This window comes from Stigmatopora nigra, chromosome 15 (genome assembly GCF_051989575.1).
Source record: "Stigmatopora nigra isolate UIUO_SnigA chromosome 15, RoL_Snig_1.1, whole genome shotgun sequence".
Taxonomy (NCBI): domain Eukaryota; kingdom Metazoa; phylum Chordata; class Actinopteri; order Syngnathiformes; family Syngnathidae; genus Stigmatopora; species Stigmatopora nigra.
Window position 1 is genome coordinate 11,259,067 of NC_135522.1, and position 22,514 is coordinate 11,281,580.

Below are 22,514 nucleotides of genomic sequence, written 5' to 3' on the forward strand. Positions count from 1 at the left end.
TCCTTCGCTTTACTGATGGAACTGCCTTGACACGCATGTCAGACTGTTCCCAAACTGTCAGAGTCTTTGACAAGCAAAAAGGTTAATCCCTAATTAAATGACGAGACCCCTTTCTATGAATTGAGGGCACCCACCCCAACCACTGCGAATATGCAGACGCTTGTGGGCGGTTTTAATGAAGCATGTGTTATCCTCGCGTGTTACAAAGAGACCAAGGGGGAAGCCATTTATTTGTCAACAACAGAGGAAGTGTTCATTCCATCTGCTGTCAACGAATGTCAAAATGAAACTTAGGTATTCAAACATCAGATACTTTATGCAATCTGATTTGTTTGGATTGACTGTAGCTGTATTCATACAATTGGTAGAGAAAAGTTTACTATGAAAAAAGGTTCTTATTAATCCATTGGCTACCTTTGACGTCCCCAGACGAATTACTTACTTTGCGAATTAACACTCATTCATTCAATAACACTCTCCCATTTCTATTGGATTGGATGTCTACTAGGGACAAACTAATTTCAGCATGTATAGACAGCTATCATCGTCAATTGCACTGAAAGAGTTCAACTTGAACCATCTTGCTGCTGCTTAGAAATCACTGAGTTTCAAGTTTACCTCTCCTCTTCCTCGTTTGAACTTCCTCTTCAAAATTTGTCATCTTTTAGTGTGATGACTTTGTAAATCGCAGTTGTTTCAAAACCTGATCCTGGCAGTGTTGTACTCCTACGGGTTCAGCCTACACTTTGCTTGCTGGGGAACTATGCATCTCCCAAAACGCACATGTAGATTAACTCTTTGCAGAAGGGCATGCAGGGCAGATAAGGAATGCCACAAACAAATACATGTGGGCTAGCACTGCTAAAGCATGTAAGTGCTGTTATTTTGATCTTATTTAGCAGACTAAACCAGCAGAATCATGTGGGTTTATTATCTGTCTGCACCCTCAAGGGGAGAGGGGGAGTCATTTAAAGGATTAGCAGCACTAATATTCATCATCCTGCTTTTAGTGCATGCTTTTATCCTACGCATATTGACTGTGGATCAATACTGTACTGTGCCAATGATTAACCGCACACATGAAGGAAGCCCCAGGGTAAAGACATAGGGAGAGTATTGCCACGTGCCAGCACACCATCCAAAGCGCTTCCTGTTTTTGTAATGCACAAAAGTACTTCACTTACTACACACTGGCATTGTGACACAAGCATGTCAGTGTTTGTGTCGTTCAAATGAGGCCAATCTATGTAATCACGGTTCTATTAGAGCTGAAGTGGTTGTACTGTTGGTATGTTTTGTTTTAGCACTGATGTGTTTGCTCTTTATTACATTTTAAAGTCATACACACTCATAGAGACTAAAGTAATGTCTCTCATGTATAATACTGAAACTTCGTACAGTAATACATCGACATATGAGTGCCCCGACATACAAGCAATTTGAAATACGAGTAAAATTTCAGGCAAATATTTATCTTGAGATACGAGATGAATTTTGATATAGGAGTACATCGCAGATGCGAGAGGCTGCTCATAAGAACATCATGGCCACTTTCTTTCTGGTCGCTACTCCCTCGTGTAATGTCTCTAAGAGCACTGGGCGGAGCGTTGCATTTTTTTCAGTGTGTTTTTTTCCCATTAGTGCGAATGGAATAGTATATACTACTTCTCGTTGGCAAGTGACCGTGCGTTATCGTATTGTGAAGACATTTGTGTCAATTATTTTGGGAATATTTTGAAGGGAAGGCAAAAGCAAACAACCCTCGATAGGTTGCACCTGAAACTTAGGGTGGAGGCGGGCCAAAAGAGCCAATTCGACATAAGAAAGGTATCAAAATTTAAAACAAAATTAGAATTATGTTTAGTGTGAAGTTAGATTAAACTTAGGTTTAAGTGTTTGCATCATAATCCAAGTTCATTTAAATATGTTTATGTTATGTTACGAGCGCTAGCTCTCGCCCCCTCCTCTCCCCTTTCTCTCCCCTTCGCAAAATCTGTCTAATTTTAGTACTATTAAACCACAAGTTATTTGTTACTTTGTTAATAGATGGTGAATTAAAACAAATAAAAAATGTTTTTCCAGTCTAATATCTTGTTTTTGGTGTTTTTTTCAGATAGTTGAAATGACTTTAATTTGTTTTTAGTACATTCCTATCGGAAACGTTCATTTGAGTTACAAGTAAAACAACATACGAGCTCAGTCCCGGAACGAATTAAGCTCGCATCTCGAGGTACCACTGTATCTGATTTTCACACTTTAAAAATAACCATAACAGAATCAGAGACCACTCTGAGTAGACTTTCGCCTAAGTAGCCAAATTCCAACCATCGCCATAAGTGCATTTATAACATTTAACCTTATGCCGCCTAATTGTCATCTACATTCATAACCTCTTTTCCCTAATGCCTCAAAGCATCATAACTCTTTCTATGCTCATCATAACACCTACCTTGCAAATTTGAGTTAACTAATCTATTTATCTGGAAATGTCTTTTTCTGACCTAAGTGACCTTTGACCTCATTATCTCAATTTAACTCTTTCAGTGCCATTGACAAAGATAGACAGCCACTCGTTTGTCCCAGTTCAAATGGATTGTATTGGTCCAGTGCAGGGGTGGGAAAACCAGTCCTCAATGGCCGCTGTGGGTGCAGGTTTTTGTTCCAACCAATCCAGTAAAAACAGTTCAACCAATGGCACAAAAAGCACCTGACTGCAATCCACTGAGTGCACTTGTAGGACACCAAAAGGTGAAAAGGTGTCCTCTTTATGGGTTGGAATGAAAACATCAACCCACTGAAGCCCTTTGTGGAATATTTTGCCCACCCCCGGTCTTGTGCCATTAATGGCAGCCAGGGAGTTAGTTAATCACATACTTCATTTCCCAAACATATCCTACACCTTTGATAATAACCCCTTAATTCGTTCTTGAGTTATCTTGGGAAAAAAAATTGATATTGATGGCGCTACACATCCAATCCATTTGACGAAGAAGGATTTACAATCAGCCCCCCGATGATGTAGTGGTTCTTTTGCCTGACTTTGGTGCGAGCTGTCTGGGTTCGATTTCCACTCGGTGGCATTGTGAGTGGTTATCCGTCTCTCAGTGCCCTAATACTGACCGGCGACCAGTCTAGTGTGTAGTCTTCCTTTTGCCCGAAGACAGTTGGTTTGGGCTCCAGAAACCCCAGAAAATGAATCAAAATGTATTCATTTGCTACCAGCCCTGCCAATTGAAATAGATTGGACCTCTACTTGTTTCAAACTCATTTAAAGAAAAAAGAGTGGATGCAACATAATTGGACGTCTATCTTTTCCAATGACACTGTGGCACAGTTGATCAAAAAAAAAACATTTAATTTAGGTTAATTTTATCCCTTTATGTATTATAAATAAGGGTCTTGATTATTGAGTATTTATTAGAATGGCAATACCAAGTTGAACATTCTAGCGTCACGACAATTGTTTTTAGAGTAATTTTTGTTCAGGATATCTTAAGAATAAATACAATTTCTTTCTAAACTTGTTTGAAACATGAACGACATCCTTTTTAGTGTGTTGAAAGCCTTTCTTTCTTGCAGGATGTTAGTTACAAACCACAAACGTCTGACTGGCCACCTGACAGTTGAACTTATGCGCAATCTACCTTTTCCTGAAATGGAAAAAAACTAACCAGAACAAAATAATGTTAGTGAATGAATGAAAAGTGTGGAGTTCTTTATTTGAAGAGAAAGTGGGGGAGTTTTTTTTTTTTAGAAGTGACAGTTAGCAGGTGGGGCAAGTGCTAATTGGAGCTTATCAGGTGTTTGAAAGTGTAGGTTGGGGGTTGTAAACAAAAGAAAAACCCAAGTGCCTTTTGTGATTGCCTCGTGGGACAGCTTGATCTGTTGGGAACATTGGTAGGCATCAGCTTTCAGAGCCAAAATTGAACATTTGGATGGTACACACCAACCACAAGTACCTGGTTTGTTTTTGTATGTCGGCCACTCGTTCTGACACGCCTGCCCGCTGGCTCCAAGGCGATGACGCTTCTAGTCAGCCTTTTCTCAAAGAAAAAGCCAGACGGCGTGTCGTGTTGTTTTGTCTTTGCGCGACCTGTTGGCCACCTGCAAAGCCACATGGTGACGTGTGTCAAACAAAACAAAATGTGACAAGTCAGCAGTCAAAATAATTTCAGAGTGGATGAAAGCTCTGTATGCATTACTTAGCCTATTTCAAGATAAGATTTTCTAAAGCGTTGATGACTACGCAACTAATACACTGGTTTTTTTATCCTAATGTTTGTATTGACCCAATTTACTGTGGATATGCTGTTCATACATTGTAGAAAAAAAATGCAGACAAATATAAAGTTAACCCAATAGAATTTTGAGCTTGCCTTATACTGGGTAGGCAACTGAGCTACACAGTGAGGCTGTCTAGTGGGTGGCCATTGCACCCTTTTATAGGCATAGGACAGAGATAAGCCAAGGCCACAACCAAAGTTTAACTGAATATTCCAAGTTAGAACTTATATTTAAATGCTGCTTGCTCATGAACACCAGTAAATTTAAATTGTGCTTTCAAAAGTTACTGGATTTTGGTTGTTTATATTGTAGCAAATAAACGGTATTGCACGTGTTACGAAGGAATAAAAACACTCAACAGAATAGACAGTTGAATGAAGCATTGCTAACTTGCACAACTTGCTCTCTTATATGTCTAGACAATGTTTTCTTTTTATTCTCTGAAAAGATTTTGATAATCAAGCAAGTAGGCCCAAAAATATAAATACATATATATTCATTCATTCATTTTCTGAACCGCTTATTCTCACGAGGGGTGCTGGAACCTATCCCAGCTGACTTCAGGCACCAGGCGGGGGACACCCTGAATTAGTGGCCAGCCAATTGCAGGGCATGCAAAAATGGACAACCGTTTACGCTCACACTCCTAACCAGGGGCAATTTAGAGTGTGAAACCAGCCGTATACCATGCATGTTTTTGGAATGTGGGAGGAAACTGGAGTACCCGGAGGAAACCCATCCAGGCCCGGGGAGAACATGCAAACCGAATAAGTGAAAATAAGATACTTTTTCTCTGGAATATTTGAGTTTGATTTATTTAATTAAGGGACAATACATATTAATGAACATGCACACATGAATACGTAAGATTATAGCCAAAGGCTAATTTCCATCTTTAATTCCTTGTGCAGTTTGAAGATAAAATCAATAAGGCAATAACAGGACTGAAGACTATAAAGCAGTATAGACACGGTGAGACATGAGACATACACAAGTAGCACAGGTCTAAGCAGTGTTATGATCACAATGTTGTTCATCCAGCAGCCAGGCTTTAAGATGATTGGCAAAGAGGTTCAGAGACGGGAGTTCACGTATGGTAATTGGTATTGAGTTCCAGCTATGTGAGACATGAACAGTGCTTTGACTAAATGCACTTTTTCTAAGGGGAACTATACAGTCACCTCTAGAACTAGCTCTTGTTGATCTGTTGGATTTTTTTTTTACAAACGCTCACAGTGGAGGAATTTTGTGATGAACGATTTTGTAAACCAAGATGGTATTAGCATATTTAACAATATTGTCCCAGTTCAGGCGTTTGTGTTGTTTTTCTATCTGACATTGATGGTTCGGTTTTTGTTTTTTGTCCAATACTTTCAGAGCTTGCTTATAAATGGTTTCAATATATTATTATTATTATTCTAGTATGTTTCAGATGTACTGTAATTATTTTGTCTAAACATTTAATTTGGCATTTTTAATTTGATTTGATTTTTAAAACATCAGTTTTGATAAAAAGGGGGACGTCTCATATTATAGGGTCACAGGGGGTGCTGGAGCCTATCCCAGCTGACATCGGGCCAGAAGCGGGGGACACCCTGAATCAGTGGCTAGCCAAATATGTATGAGTCTTGTTACAGTGTAATGCAGTACAACTAAACTAATGAACAGCTTTCTCAGTCTCACTCAAAACTTTGCATTATTAATTGTTAAGATTCAAATTCTGAATGTTTTTTTTCTATGACAAGGTGTAACGTGTGTTCAAATCCAGGGCACTTCTTGGGTCTGAGGTTTCCAATAGCAGGAAGTGGGGTCTTTTATTAGCTAATGGGTGAAATGAGTGTGTGTGAAGGGATAAGGCAGGCGTTGAGGGTGGGTGTGTGTGCATAGGGAGAAACCGGCGCATCAGGTTTCCCCATCACATAACGACAGACGCCAGCTTGGTGACAGGAGGATCTGTATGCTGTCTCTACAACACATTCGAAGAGATCAGTCATGTGCTGACCTGCCAGAGATCAGAAAACAAGAGAAATGGCTTGAATTAGCAATTGCAAAGCATGCATTAAATGATTTCTAATTCTCTACATACTAAATCAAAGAAGTAAAATAAAGTCTCATCTCATTTTCTGAACCACTTGATCCTCAATAGGGTCACGGGGAGCATTGGAGCCAATCCCAGCTGTCTCCGGGCCAGAGGCGGGGGACACCCTGAATTGGTGGCCAGCCGATCGCAGGGCACTAGGAGACAGACAGCCATGTATACTCACACCGATACCTAGGGGAAATTTTGAGCGTCCAATCAGCCTACCATGCATGTTTTTGGAATGTGAGAGGAAACCGGAGTACCCGGAGGAAACCCACGCAGCTCCGGGGAGAACATGCAAACTACACATAGATGAACATGGCCTGGATTTGACTCCAGGACCCCAGAGCTGTGAGGCCGACGCGCTAACCACTCGCTCCACTGTGCTCCCCTCACTCCCACTCTCCTACTTTAAATTAATTGGACGTTAATCACCTTCAATGGCAGCCAATGAATTAAATATGAATCAAAAATATATATATTTCCATTCAGATGTATTGCAAAATGATAACTGCAGTTCATTTCCTTGCCATGGCTGACTTTAAAAAATCAGGACATAGGGTCCCCGGCCCTCCCCGGTTCGGCCCCGTGGCGGCCTCCTAGTGGGACACGCCACACCTCACCAGAAAAGTGTCCAGGAGGGCATCATAATCAGATGCCCGAGCCAACTCATGTGGCTCCTTTTGATCCGGAGGTGTAGCGGCTTTACTCTGAGCCCTTCCTAGATGACCGAACCTCTCTTCTTATCTCTAAGGGAGAGTCCCGACGCCCTGTGGAGGAAAGTCATTTCAGCTGCTTGTATCTTGAAACTTGTTCTTTGGTCATAACCCACAGCTTGTGACCATAGATGAAGGAAGGAATGTAGATAGACCGTTAAATAGAAAGCTTTGTGTCTCTACTAAACTCCTTCCTCACCACAACGGACCAATGCAGAGTCTGCGTCACTGCAGACGCTGTGACGATCCGCCTGTTGTTCTCACGCTCCATTCTTCCCTCTTTCATGTGCAAGACCCCAACATACTCCTCCACTTGTGGAAGGACCTCATCTCTGACCTGGGGACATGCCACTTTTCTCCAACTCAGGACTGTAGTCTTAGATTTGGAGGTGCTGATTCTTATCGCAACTTCTTCACACTCTGTTGTGAATTTTCTCCGAATGTTACATCTACTTCTACTTAGTAATCTGATATTACGTGAAAAGCAATGTTGTGCTCACAGACTTTACGTCGCCAAAAGGTGATGACCTTGAAATCTAACAACTCAAGGTTTAATCAACGAAAAAATAAGAAAACGTCTTAAATCTCGGAACATTCAAACTTATTTTACTCTCAATATAACTTTAATCGCCTAACATTAGGCAAAGAGCAATTTTGTGCTCACACAGATTGAACGTCAGCAAAGGTTTGGATTGGATTGGATAACTTGATTCAACCTCTTATTCGTGAAATTTCGTTTTCACAGTAGCAAGATTGTGAGAAGCCCATGAAGTCAAACAACTTTCAGTTCACGCTACAGAAATGCAGCGCTCCGCCCAGTGCTCGTAGAGACATTGCACAAGGGAATTGCGACAGTGTTGTTCTCAAAAGCAGCCTCCCTGAATGTATGCTCGTATATCAAAACTTGTCTCATATCTCAAGGTAAATATTTGCTTGATATTTTACCCGTATCTCCAATTGCTTGTATGTTAGGGCACTGTATGTCGAGGCATTACTGTATGAAAAAAGTTAATAAAAATGTCTCAATCTACACTGAATCTCACAACCGGAAGACAGATAAAAAATGGTGTTGAAAAATGGCAAAACTATGGCACCACTTAATCTCTCAGCGCCAAAGAAAGAATATACAATAGAGGGAACATGGGTGCGCCAAATATCATATACAGTGTTCCCCCGCTACTTCGCGCTTCAGTTAACGCGGACGCAGAGTTTCGCAGATTTTTTTGGGAGAAAAAAATACAAATATTACATTGAAACAACATATTTTACAGGTTTTTTTGTTACAACATGAATTTCACTCTCTCTACCCGTATTCTATATGGTGTACTGTATACAGGGTGGTAAAAAAAAGGGAATTGAATTCAAACTAAGCATTTTTGAAGGGGAATCCCTACTTCGCGGAAATGCACTTATCGCGGGTGGTCCCGGTCCCCATTAACCGCGATAAGCGACGAGGGAACACTGTATACCATGTCTGGGGGCATTGCATCTTGCAATTTTGCTTCCTAAATATTGACGTTCCTTGATATGATAAAGGCATGGCACAGCATTGCGGCATAGATGCTCTTCTTTTGTACATAATTCAGCTGGTCGGAATCCTTTTAATGTTAATGCGGTCCGCCGTGCGGTTGAAAGTGAAACACGGGAAGTGCACTCATTTCCCCTATGGCCTGTTGTGGCGATCTATATGCTGAAAATAAATAAAAATACATTCTCATGAGCTAAAGAGGTTCACTCGCCTGACTTCAGTGTGGGAAGGCGCAGGCTCAATTTCCGCCAGTCGCGGTTCGATTGGGTGCGTATGGTTGTTTGTCTCTCTCTGTGCCTTTCGCCCAAAGTCAACTGGGTTAGGCTCTAGCAATCAACCCTTTCAAGGATGGAAAATGAATGAAAACGGTTCAGAAAATGAGATAAGGTTATTGGAGCGTTAGTCCAAGTTCTCTTTGTCAGATTCGAGTCATTTCTTTTGCTGTTGTTGTTGTTTTGACACTGTCAAGACGATTGCCAAATTCAATGGCTGCGAGCATGTCATCATCAATCTACTTAGGAAGGGCTCCATGCAATGTGTTGATGTCCTATCGTTATGCCAGCTTCACGGCCGTAACTAAGGCCTAAATCAATCATAATGCTTGTTCATTTCTTTCTTCCTCGAAGTTGTGGTGTTTTCGTCCACACGAGAATTTGCAATTTCCCACCTCGGAAGATGTGAGCACAAGACCGCCGGTAGCCAAGGAAAGCGGCAGCGCTTCGGGAAGAAAAACAGTCGGTGCAACATACAGCACGGCAACCTGGGCGAAGAGACCAGCCACAACACCTCAGACCACTTCATAAGAATTTATTTTTATTTATTTGCCGGCATACAGTCTACCACAACACGCGTGTGCAGACTACCACAACACGCGTGTGCGTTCACTTCCTGTCTCTCCATTTAACCGCACAGTGGAGCTCATTAACATTAAAATACTTCCTACCAGCTGAATTGCAAATAAACGGCACATTGTAGATTCATGTATACCGCAATTGCGTGTTACTCCATTAACATATTACAGAGTGTCAATATTTAGGAGGCAATTTTAACGGTGACAAAAAAAATAGGCAAAATTCCCTCGCGAAAAAAGAGGAATTGACCAGACAAAATGCTTCTAAGCACTGTATTTGTGATTTTTGGTGCGCCCAATCTCCCTCTAATGCAGATACCTTTTTTGGCGTTGAGAAATGAAGCACTGCCCTGACCTCCAATATTTTTCACCGCTATTTTCATCTGTCTTCTGGGTGCTAGTTTCAGCGTAGATTTAGAAAGTTTGAGGAATTTTTATTAATATTCCTCAGGAAATAAATCGGCGATGTAGTGAAGCCGCAAAGTGAAGAAGGATCACAGTAGTATGCTATAAAGTAATAATAGGGGTGATCTTTTTTCGCGGTTTTACGATTAACGCGGCCATGTCTGGTCTACATTATCCGTGAAAAATTAGGGATCAGTGTATTAGACTTAACTGGAAGCTGATGGTCATGACAAATTATGCTCACATAATTAATCCATGCTTCAAAAATGAGGCCTAATGCAATTCGGCTTGTGCAGCTCATGTGCTCAGTCTCAAGATTTCTTGTTTGCTTATTATCTCATTGGCTGCCGTTGACAATGCTAAACATCCAATCCACTTGGAATGGTATTGGTATTGGCAAACTTATTTAAAATTCACTGCAGATGGATTAAAAGGATTGGGCGCCTAGTATTCTTAACTTTTCTAAAAGAGTTACCAGCAGAGACACTCGATGTTTCAGTGGTTCTTTCACATGACTTCGGAGCGGGCAGCGTGGGATCGATTCCCCCTCGGTGGCCGTGTGATTGTGAGTGCAAATGGTTGTCTATCACTAGTGTTCCCCATGACTAATTGGCAACCATTCTAGCGTGTCGTCTATCTTGCGCCCAAAATTTTCGGGTATAGGCTCCAACACCCGACAACCCTAACAAGGATAAGTGATGTTGAAAATGAATGACTCAATGAGGGAGTCAACAATGGTAACAGTCAGATTCAGACTGACTAGACTACTAGCTGCAAATTGACGGCTGGATGCTCGCAGCTGTACGTCCATTCGTGCCAGCCCTCATGGTGCATCATCAGACTCAATGCAAAGTGAGCGGCAGGCATTATGAGCTCTCATTGCATGCTCAAGGAGTTTATTGTTCCTCATTGCCGCTCAAGGAAACACTGATCCGGTTATTGCTTGTATTTCCATAGTTCAGCTGTGCTTTAACCCTGCATGTTTGCATTCAGCAACACAGTAATCTGACTGTATTTGACATTTATATTTCACAAATCCACTAGAACTTCACAGTCTGTGTTGTGGTAGTTCACAAGAATTGACATGATTTGCATTAAAAACACACAACGGAAACAGATGTTCGATCTATATAATTTGATTGTTGCTAGCAGCCCAAATCAAAATGGATTGGCTGTCCATTGGCCAGCCAAAGAGTTTGTGTGGCTTGTCAAGTGCTAATAGGGGCACACAGAACACCTGCGTGGGTTTCCCCCAGGGACTCCGGTTTCCTCCCACATTCCAAAAACATGCATGGTAGGCTGATTGGACACTAAATTGCCCCTAGGTATGGATTTGAGTGTGCATGGTTGTCTCTCTCATTGTGCCCTGCCATCGGCTGGCCACCGATTCAGGGTGTCCTCCGCTTCTGGCCCAGAAACAGCTGGGGTGGGCTCCAGCACCCCTTTCGACCCTAAGGAGAATCAAGCAGTTCAAAAATGAGAAATGATATCTATTTACAGTTTTAATAAACAAAGACAGGGAGAGATTTGAAAATCTCATATTTTTGTATTAATTATAAAAAATTTTTAAAAAAACAGGCATTCGCTTGACAAACAACATGGAAACTGAAGTTTTTTGGAACACTAATAAACAATGGAGGATGCATTTGCTTTGGCTCACACAAGCCGTAAATAGTCATAATGGTAGTTGTTAGAGACTATGAACGCAACCCGTCAGCATGACTCGCGGGGCCACAAATAAAATAAAAATGTTTTTATTATTAATGAGAAAAATTAAGAGCATTTGTCCTGAAAAATTACATTAAAAAGTCATTTCTTATAAAAGTCGTATCGTACAGAAACAAAAACTTCAGCATATAGAACAGGCCTCATGGTAATTGTCAGAATCTCGTTTTCTGAACACCTATTTCTACATACTCTATGTGACTGAAATAGATGCATAATATGTATTATGTCGCTTTCGACATCTTCCTTACACTCTTGAGGAGGCTGCTGTCTAAAAATCTCTTGCTAGAGCGGAATGGTTTAGTTCTAACAACAATGCCTTGTGTTGACAGCAGAGCATTAGGGCCAGGCTTTAGTGGAATGTGTCCTTCAGTCAGACAGAAAAGTCCTCTTTGTCCAGCTGGCAGTCCTCATCCCCCATCTTGAACTCAGTTTATCTACCTGAAGATGGGATCTCCATCTGAAAAAAAGGAACTCACCGTACCACATAATGATATATGTTTCCCCAAAGTGCTGTTTAAACTGTCATGCAAACCACAGGATTATCGCTACAATGCAAAAAGCAGTAGAAAGCTTTGTATGTGGGGGCGATATGCAAGGATTTCCCCAAACAGAAACACTGTGTTAACTGCTTGCTACTGTTATGAGAAATCAAGAATTTCAAGAAAAAATATAAACATGTGACAAGTAAAACTGTCTTTGTGGTTTCAGGCTCGATTTCCGTTAACTACTGACTAAGATAGATTTCTTGTGACTCTTCAAAATGAAATGAAAACTTAGTTTATCACTAGTAGACCCAACTCCGGATAAAGCGGAAGAAGATGAGATAAGATCAGACTAGTAGATGTCTAATTCATTTGAACTGCAAGGTTAGCTGCCAACTCTCTCACTTCAAATGGATTGGACGTCTCGAGCCATTAATTACAGCCAATGAATTAACTGTACTTTAAAACCAGTCTAAAACCTCTACTTATGAAATTAATTATTTGCAGAACTTTTTTTGTAACTTGAAAATTTTATAAGTAGAGCAGTACTTTATATTTAAATTCTCTCATTTGTTCCACGGTCCTCACATAACTACCAACTAAACCCTTTAAAACTCCAGTTTCCTTCCACATTGGATACTCTAAATTGCCCCTATGTGTGGGTGTGAATGTGCATGGGCTGTCTCCTTTTGCGCTGTGATTGGCCCGGAAACAGCTGGAATTGACTCCAGCACCCCCGGTGACCCTAATGAGGATGAAGTGGTTCAGACAAAATGAGACGTGCATGTGTGTGTGTTTTAATTGCTTTATAAGGGGAATTGCATTCATTAATAAGTGGAGCATTTGGCCAAGGACAAAATATGTGCACGAAAATTCCCCTTTCATTCGTCCACGTTGTCGTACATTTTAGACTTTTATAGTGAGGATAAAGTGATTAATAAAATTAATGAATGTGCCCTTTGTTTGTGGATGTGTAAATATGTAACATGTTGCATTTGTACAGTTTTTCATGCTTAATAAGGGGAATTGCAATCATTAATAGGAGAACATTTAGCCGAGGTTGACTGGTATGTTAGAGAGAATTTTGAAAAATGGATAGTGGTTGTTGTGAGACAGCCAATGAGAACCCAGTACAGTGTAGCGAGGTTCCAAAGTGAGAAACAATGCAGCTGCGACAATATTTAATAAACGATAGGCAGAGGGATTTCCTTTTGGAGGGAGTAAGTAACTTGGATGTTTTTTAATCTCCCGGCACTCATTTGCATATATAATGCTTTCATAACCTGAAAATGTCTTACCTGGAGGCATTCGTGAGTAGAGGTATGACTGTAACTTTATCTTTAGCTTGGCATTCCTTGTTTTTCTGAGGAGTCTATAACACACCATGTTTATGAAGCAACACTGCCACCAACTGGTATCGTCTTTTCATCGCAAGGAAGCTAAAGTGAAGTTGTAGAGCAGGGTTCACAAATCCGGTCCGCAAGTGTAGCTATCCAGTCCATGATAATGATCCTGTTTATTTGATTCAAGTGTGTTGGAGCAGGGAGATATGGGAAAACAGACTGGCTTGGTGCCCCCGAGGACTGGAGTTAATGACCGCTGTTGTAAACTGTGCCACAGCGATCTTGGGACTAGGTTCTCAAAACACAAGATTTTTTTAAAGGGTCTAGAACAGGGGTCGGGAATCTTTTTGACTGACGCAGCCTTAAACAATTCACATTTTCAAGTGTTATTCATTACAAGCCATCCTCAGAATTATAAAGAAAGCATAGTACATGAGAATATGTACATTTTCTTGTAATTTCAGCACTTTTAAAAGTCTGCATTCTTTTGACAACAATGTTACGCTGTTGCTAATCAATGGGAATCAATGTGAGTATGCATGAAGAAGAGTGTAATGAAATATGATTAAAGTGGCGCTGGAGGTAGTGGTGTCAATGACACAGCGACGCGACACTTCCTTTTGGTGCATATTTTACATCACAGGTTGGCGGAAAGCCATGTGCACCCATCAAAAGAGCCACATGTAGCTCTAGAGCCATATGTTCCCTAGCCCTGATCTACAAGTCAAAATGTTCTGAGATTTAAATCATGCGCTGTAACATTATGAGATGAGACGTTTAATATGCTTTATCATCATTAGGGTCGTGGGGGGTGCTGGAGCCAATATCAGCTGTATCCGGACCAGAGGCGGGGGACACCCTGAATCGGTGGCCAGCCGATCACAGGGCACATTGAGACTGACAACTATACACACTCACACCCATAACTGGGGGCAATTTAGAGTGTCCAAATAGCCTACTATACATGTTTTTTGGAATGTGGGTGGAAACCGGAGTACACGGAGGAAATCCACACAGGCCCGGGTACATTACGAGATTAAAATTAAAATCATAAGATTCTGATTTTGTACGTATAATTTTTTTTGTCATATTAAGACTTACCACGAAGGGTAATTTTCTTCAGGTACCCTTAATATGCTATCATAGTTTCTGAAGTGTACTTAAAACTGATTTTAGTAGTAAAAAAGAGATAAGTGACAGCTCTTGTCTCATAAAACCCAAATAATCCCCTTTCTAAAGTGATCTTTTTCATGTGTGCAGGTGACCCACATACATCTCCTGAGACGTAACTGTAGGACAGATGTTCTCCCTCCTTCCTTCAAGGCCATGTTGACATTCCCCAACATCATCTTGCAGAGTGAATGAATCCTTGCCGTAAAGCAGCAGTGCTGTGCCAGCAGGTCACCATGAGGAGCAGATACTCCCAATATTACAACCGGACTCTGATCCCCTATTACTACGTGTTCGCCAAGAACATGACCATCGAGGAACTGGACAAGCGTTATGATGGCAAGAAGTTGCTGACCGACCCCAGCATCATCATCGTGGTCATATGCACCATCATCATTCTGGAGAACTTACTGGTGCTCATCGCAGTGTGCCGCAACAAAAAGTTCCACTCGGCCATGTTTTTCTTCATCGGCAACCTGGCCTTCTCTGACCTACTAGCCGGCTCAGCCTATATCGCAAACATTTTCCTGTCAGGCTCACGGACATTCGAACTGGTGCCCGTGCAGTGGTTCATCCGCGAGGGCACGGCGTTCATTGCCCTAGCCGCATCAGTCTTCAGCCTCCTAGCCATCGCCATTGAGCGCTACATCGCCATCACAAAGGTCAAGGTCTATGGCTCCACTAAAACGTGCCGCATGTTCCTGCTGATCGGAGCTTGCTGGGTGATGTCCATCCTGCTCGGCGGGCTGCCAATCATCGGGTGGAACTGCATTGACAACCTCCCTGAATGTTCGGCTGTGCTTCCGCTCTACTCCAAGAAGTACATCCTCTTCGTGGTGACCATTTTCAGCCTCATCCTACTTTCCATTGTCATCCTCTACGTAAGGATCTACTTGATCGTACGGTCAAGCCACCAAGAAGCCACTAATTCCCCCGCCTACGCTCTCTTGAAAACGGTCACGATCGTGCTTGGGGTCTTCATAATGTGCTGGCTCCCTGCCTTCACCATCCTCCTCTTGGATTCATCCTGCACCATCCAGTCCTGTCCAATACTCTACAAAGCCAACATTTTCTTCGGCTTTGCCACCCTCAACTCGGCACTCAACCCAGTCATCTACACGCTGCGCAGCAAGGACATGCGCAAGGAGTTCTTGCGGGTGTTGTGTTGCTGGGGGGTGCTGCAGAGTGGACGGCCCGCCGAACGTTGCCTGGTGCCACTGAAGAGTTCCAGCTCTCTGGACCACTGCACGCACAAACACGAACACCAGACCACGCCCATTATGCAGCACTGCACCACATGTGTATGATAGCTGCAGCCACAAATTGAGCGGATGCAATGTATTGAATATGCAATCAAATGACGCCCATCTCGAGGTGTAAGACCACTTTTTCAATCATTCACTGACATTGACAGTGATAGACGTCAAATACATTTGAACTGGGAAGCCGAGATTGAATTATTATGTTTCAGTGCGGTTGACAGAGATAGATGTCCAATCTATTTAGGCTGCAAGCAATCGGAATATAGCCGGAGGGTAAAAAGTCATAACACAAGTTCAGAATATTACTGTTATTACTTTACGTAATGTTTAGATGCAGCAGGACTAAATTATAATATTATTTTATGTTACATGAGATAGAGCATTGCGCATCTCCATCAAAGATAAGCCTTTGAGATTAAAGAAGGTAAACTAATTGAACATTTCTAAATTTAAAAGAAAAATTGTCATCACACAAGATTAAAGTCAGAATACTAAAAAAAAATTTAAAAAAAAATCAAATTAAATTCAAATTAGGCATTTTTGAAGAGGCGTCCCTACTTTGCGGAAATTCACTTATCGCGGGTGGTCCCGGTCCCCATTAACCGCGATAACCGAGGGAACACTGTATTTACCTAATATTGCGAGACGTAGCACTAAACAATACCGAGACTTTGGCGAGGCTGTATTTTAGAATCTGTTTCACTAATAAGGAAATCCTTAATCTTTTCTTTGTCCCTTCATATTATTCATAAAAATCACAGAGATTATAAAGAGTACATAAAGTTACCAAATATTATGACTTAAATCTTTTTGTTCTCAAAACATTACCACTTTAATGTCATCATTAAATAAAATCCTCACAACTTTGTGATTTTATTCTCATACTATCATGACTATATTCTCATAATATTTGGATATATGACTTAATATTACAAATTTATTCTATTAGGTTGTAACATTCCATCATAAAATGATTCCCATATTGACTTTATTCTCATAATATGATAACGTATGACATAACTTGTGTAATATACGACTTTATTCACATCCATTGTAAGATTCCGTCATAAAGTGGCAATAAGCCACAGTTAATGGTTTCTTTATAAAGCAATTATGGTCAGTCTATCACCGTCAATGACAGAAAATGAATTTACAACAGCCAAAATTCCAAAATGGGGATGCTTTGGAAATGTGAATCTGTTCATGGGTACTCTGATTAAATCATATGGGAAAAAAAATTATGTTCTCCCCTCTCCCCTTTTCTATCTAGAGTCAGACTGTGAGGTATGACACAAAATGTGAATTAAAATAAATCTGTCACTACCATTAATGATGATAAACGTCCTAAACTATCATGTGGCTCTTAAATACTAAATTAAAATACTTTCAATGACTTTATTACACATTCCCGTTAATGGCAGACTGAGTTATTGAAAAGAATCTTGACGATGCTATGATTGTAACACGAGCCATATGGTTGCTATTTCTCGTGTTGTATTCACATCATGAAGATATAAACTTGTGTATGCTATAAAAAACAACTTACCTCAAACAAAGGAGGGACATATTAGGCCTTCATATTTATAAACGATACACACCATTGGCTCTTACCAGAGGAATATAATAATCCCAATATAACCTGACCAAAAACCCATTTGGATAACCGTAATCTGCTTTTTTTTGTACTGTACTGCATAGAATTGTAACTCAGTTAATTCAAAATGGCTCGGTGGGGCAAATAAATGAACGCTAATTGGCCCCATCCCAGTCAAAATTGAGGAGTTGTCTAAGCACCGTCAATGGTATCCAAGTGAATTAAATATCTATATGAATTTGGCCAAAATCATGACCCTTGAACACAAACTATAACTCCACCAATGTGGCTTGCAACAAAGATGAGTATGACACCTCTGCATTTATGAGAAATCATATTTCCTGTCGTGATTCGCTTTGGCTGGTTATTATTTGTCCTGACAGTGTTGTTAGCAACGTCTTTGTTTGCGTCACCCCTCACAGGGGAATTTGGCTGAATGTATGAATGAAGAAAAAGAAGAGGTTTTGGGGCATTGGTCCCACGGTCAACAGTATTACTGCTCATCCTGGCTCACTGTGAAGTCTTAGAACAAAAAAAAGTGCATTCCGGTTCGATCTGTTCAAAAAAAATGCAGGAATAGATCTGGTTTGGAGCCCTACGAGTCTTTTTTTTTCTAAGACGGGAAGTCCTGTCGTGTCGGTTTATTCCCATCATCCGGTTCCTGTTGTTAAGGGAAACACTCCCTCTGCTTCCCGTGTGTTTTGTTTTTTATTAAAAAAAGAATTAAAATCACCTTGATTCACATTCACACAGCCCGGTAAAAATGGTGAAAAGCACTTTGGCAGCTTCAGTGGTGTCAGTTGTTGTTTTTTTTTTGTTGTTGTTTTTTTTAGGCATTTGTCACATGTATCACTTTTGTCGCCTGACTATAAATATATGAAAATGTATGTATGTACAGTTTATATATATGTGTGTGTGTGTTTGTTTCTGTATGAAAATGCGTTTTGTGTGCAATAGCCTTTTTTGTGTCATGTAGCACGCTGCCTGTGTCCATTCGGTACAATCTGAAACACTAAAGTAGGTACATTGTTTTTGTTTATTGCATTCCCTTATTGTTCTGTTTTTTTTGTCGATGTTTTTTTTTACAAAATAAAAGAAATACTAAATATTTATTCATTCATTTTCTGAATTGCTTATCCCCTCAAGGGTCGCGGGGGTGTTGGAGCCTATCCCAGCTGACTTCGGGCACTAAATTGGTGGCGAGTAAATTGTAAGGAACGGTTAGACGGACAACCATTCATGCTCACTCTCATTCATAGGGGCAATTTAGAATGTTCAACAAGCCTACAATGCATGTTTTTGGAATGTGGGAGAAAACCAGAGTAGCTGGAGAAAACCCAATTGGCTGGAGAAAACCCACGCAAGTCCACTGAAAACAGGCAAAATCCACACAGAAGGACCGACCTGGGATTGAACTCAGGATCCCAGAACTGTGAGAATGACACGCTAACCACTCACCTATATATCTATACATATTACTATTTCCTATAACGTGTGTGAGCGTTAGTCCGTTAACATCAGAAAGAATGGAGACAACACCGTACATCTGATTTGAATGCGGTTTTGAACAAACAATTGCAAATGTACGGCTCTTGAATGGTACCGTGCTTGCTTTTTTTAATTTTGACCCCAGTTTTTCCGAAAAGGATTATTCCTGACAATGTGTGTTTGTGTGCGTTAGTGTGTGTCCGTCAGGAATTTTAAAAAAAGTGATTTTTATTAGACAATAAGGTGCCTGTGAGGTTGTGTGAAGAAAAATGACATTCGCTTTATTTAAAATCCCAGCTATCTAGCTGTTATATGCACAACAAACACAAGATGGCGATGAGAAATAAAACACACAAAATAATGTGGCGGGCCAGATTTGGCCCCCAGGCAGCCACTTTGACAGGTGTGCCTTTACTTATGGAAAATCCAAGTAAAAAAAAAACCTGTAACCAATTATTTTTGCAAATACAGGTATCACTGTATTTGGTAACCACACTACCTATCATATTTGGAGGACAAAGAATGCCAAGTTGCATCTAAAGAACACTATAACAAACTGATAAACAGGGGCTTTAATGTGACGGATAGGTGTAAAGTAAAGAATGAATAGGGCCTTCCATAAGTAAGGTCAATGAAAATGAAAATGAAACGTGAATGGGTCTTTGAACATGACAATGATCGCAATCTCACTGCCAAGGTAATGAAGGAGTGGCCTTCAAAGAAGCAATTCAATGCACTTAAGTGGTCTTGCCTAGTTAGTCTCCAAATCTTAACCTCATAAAAAATTGGAAGGGAGTTCAAAGTCTTTGGTGCCCAATGACGGCCCAGAAACATCACTGCTCTGGAAAAGATCTGGATGGAGGAAAGGGCCAAAATTCAGATACCGTGTGTGATAACCTGGTGAGGATTTGTAGAAAAAGTTGAAAATCGGTCATAGTAATAAAAAATAGGGGATATAAACTGTTGGGGTTATTCTGTAATACTATTATATATGTGCATTTAATCATTTTTGTCTAAGAGCTTCTTTAATTTGAGACTGGGGCAAGCTCGAGGTCATTCTCCAGGACAGTGAGTCCTCGTTCCGAGGACTGATTACTGGAAGATATGACTGACCTTTACCCCAGATGCAAGTTTGTGATACAGACCTGTGAAGGACGCTTATGAAATTGCTGAGTCAGCGTGATCGCTATCAACCAACTTCCTTGATTATTAGCATATTGTGTTAAATTGGGACGCTGGTTTCACTTGAAAATGGAATAGTTTTGCCGAATGGAGGCTTGTTTGTGTAATTTCCAATGGAGGTGTTTTTGAGTTCTGACCTTAATTGTTATTAATGAATACCTGATATGCAATGATTGTTGCAGTTGTTTCAGCATACGCAATTGGATCTAATCATTAACCTTGTAATTGTTTTGATTTGAGGCCTTAAATGGGCAGGAGAAAATGGCACTCGCCAGAAATTCAATGAAAAGTATCACCAGAGATGCTAAATTAATTGATGTCCTTAATTTAATAGATGTCTCCTTGTATTGTTTTATAAGTATATTAAAGTATAATTATTGATGAACTTAACATAAACAAATAGGGAGATTGACTCTTTTTATTTAAATGACACTCATTTTCCACCATGATTTGGTTTTTTTTTTAATTCCACAATTTGATATATTGATTTTTTTCTCATTTTATCTGTTATAACTGAGGTTTCACCTATGATTTAAATTACAGGACTCTCTCATCTTTGTAAATCTTATCTCATTTCACAAACTGCGTTATCCTCACTGGGGTTGCGAGGGGTGCTGGAGCCTATCCCAGCTGACTTCGGGCCAAAGGCGGAGGACAAGATGAATTGGTGGCCTACCAATTGCAGGGCACAAGGAGACAAACAACCATTCATGCTCACACTCATACCTAGGGCCAATTTAGAGTGTCCAATCAATCAGCCATGTTTTTGAATCTGGGAGGAAACCAGAGTACCCGGAGGAAACCCACGCGAGGACAGGGGGAACATGCAAACCAAACTCCACATAGACTGAATGGAAGGCGTGAAGAGGGCAACCAATGTGAGATTTGGGGTTTGGTGCTGAGAATTGTTTTAGTTTTTTTTGTGAACTAGTCTGAGAAATGCACTCTGCAGATTTTTCTAGGGTCTGGGGGAGTCTTAGGCAAGGCTTGACTCATAGCAGCCTCTGGAGAGTTGGGCCTGTTTCCTGTCAGACATCCAGAATTCCTGGGTGGGAACATTGTCTGAATCAACCCCAGGAGATTGTGCTAAGTGGGAAGGTGGCCAGATATGCTTGCCTTTGCAGGATGTGAACCAGATGCTGAAATCAGAAAAGAGATGCAGATGGATTCAAACTGAAGAATAGACACAAACCACATCGGAAAACTAAATACATGCACTGGAAAGTTGTACTATTTTTATTATAAAATACTTTGAGTCATTGATGGTGTGGGGTCATTCCCGTTGAGTGACCCTATAATTGCATGTGCAACTGGTTGACTGTCTTTCTGAGTGTCTGGTTTACGGTGTAGACTGGATTTTGCCAAATGTCAGCTGAGATATGGTCCGGCACCCTGCAACCCTCACAAGAATAAGCAGTGGGGAAAATGAATGAATTAAATACTTAAGTCATTTGCCCTTAAATGCATCCTGGTCTAAGAACATGTGTGTGCAGGCTAAAAGCATATACATATATATACATATATGTATAGCACCTCCAGTTGAAATTTATGTAATGAGCCACAGCTTCTGCCAAGATAGATAAAAAGAACAATGGTGGTACACAGAGAGGATTATTTCATACATTCATTCATTTTCTGAACCGCTTCATTCCCACAAGGGTCGCAGGGAGTGCTGGAGCTTATCTCAGCTGACTTCAAGCACGAGTCGGGGAACACCCTGAATCAGTGGCCAGCCAATCGCAGGACATGAGGAGATGCACACTCCCACCCATACATAGCCGCAATTTAGAGAGTCCAATCAGCCTCCTATGCATGCTTTTGGAATGTGGGAGGAAACCAAAGTACCCGGAGGAAACCCACGGAGGCCCAAGGAGACCATGCAAACTCCACATAGATGGATTTGAAACCAGGACCCTAGAACTGTGAGTCTGACGTGCTAATGTGACACTGCCACCCGATGGCCATGATTTTTAGTGTTATTTGTACTGTTGAGTTTGAAGATTTATTAATGAATGATCCCCAGAGCAGAGAATCAATTATTATTATTTACAGTTGGCGGTTGAGTGGTTAGCGCATCGGCTTCACAGTGGGTGATCTGGGTTCAAATGCAGCTCGGTCCACCTGTGTGGAGTTTGCATGCTCTCCAAAAACATGCATGGTAGGCTGATTGGACACTCTAAATTGCCCCTAGGTATCGGTGTGGGTGTGCATGGTTATCTGTCCCCTTGTGCCTGCGATTGACTGGCCACCGATTCAGGGTGTCCCCCACCTCTGGCCCGGAGTCAGCTGGAATAGGCTTCAGCACCCCCCGTAACCCTAATGAGGATGAAGCGGTACAGAAAATGAGATGAGATTTATGTCAGTATTTAATCTTTTAATCCCCCTTTCCGTTACCTCTACCC

The 22,514-nt window shown here is 41.0% G+C and overlaps 1 protein-coding gene across 2 annotated transcripts in view; it reads left to right on the forward strand.

Moving 5' to 3' along the window:
• s1pr2 (sphingosine-1-phosphate receptor 2) overlaps positions 1-18,550 on the forward strand; it is a 29,576-nt gene extending 11,026 nt beyond the window's left edge. The window contains exons 2-3 of one of the 2 annotated variants that reach the window (XM_077735172.1): positions 5,196-5,256; positions 14,677-18,550. In XM_077735172.1, the coding sequence (XP_077591298.1) occupies positions 14,778-15,893 (1,116 nt within the window). In that variant the 5' untranslated portion in view covers positions 5,196-5,256; positions 14,677-14,777 and the 3' untranslated portion in view covers positions 15,894-18,550. The remainder of the gene's footprint in view (positions 1-5,195; positions 5,257-14,676) is intronic. The other variant, XM_077735171.1, reaches the window with a different exon arrangement.
• Positions 18,551-22,514: the final 3,964 nt, after the last annotated feature.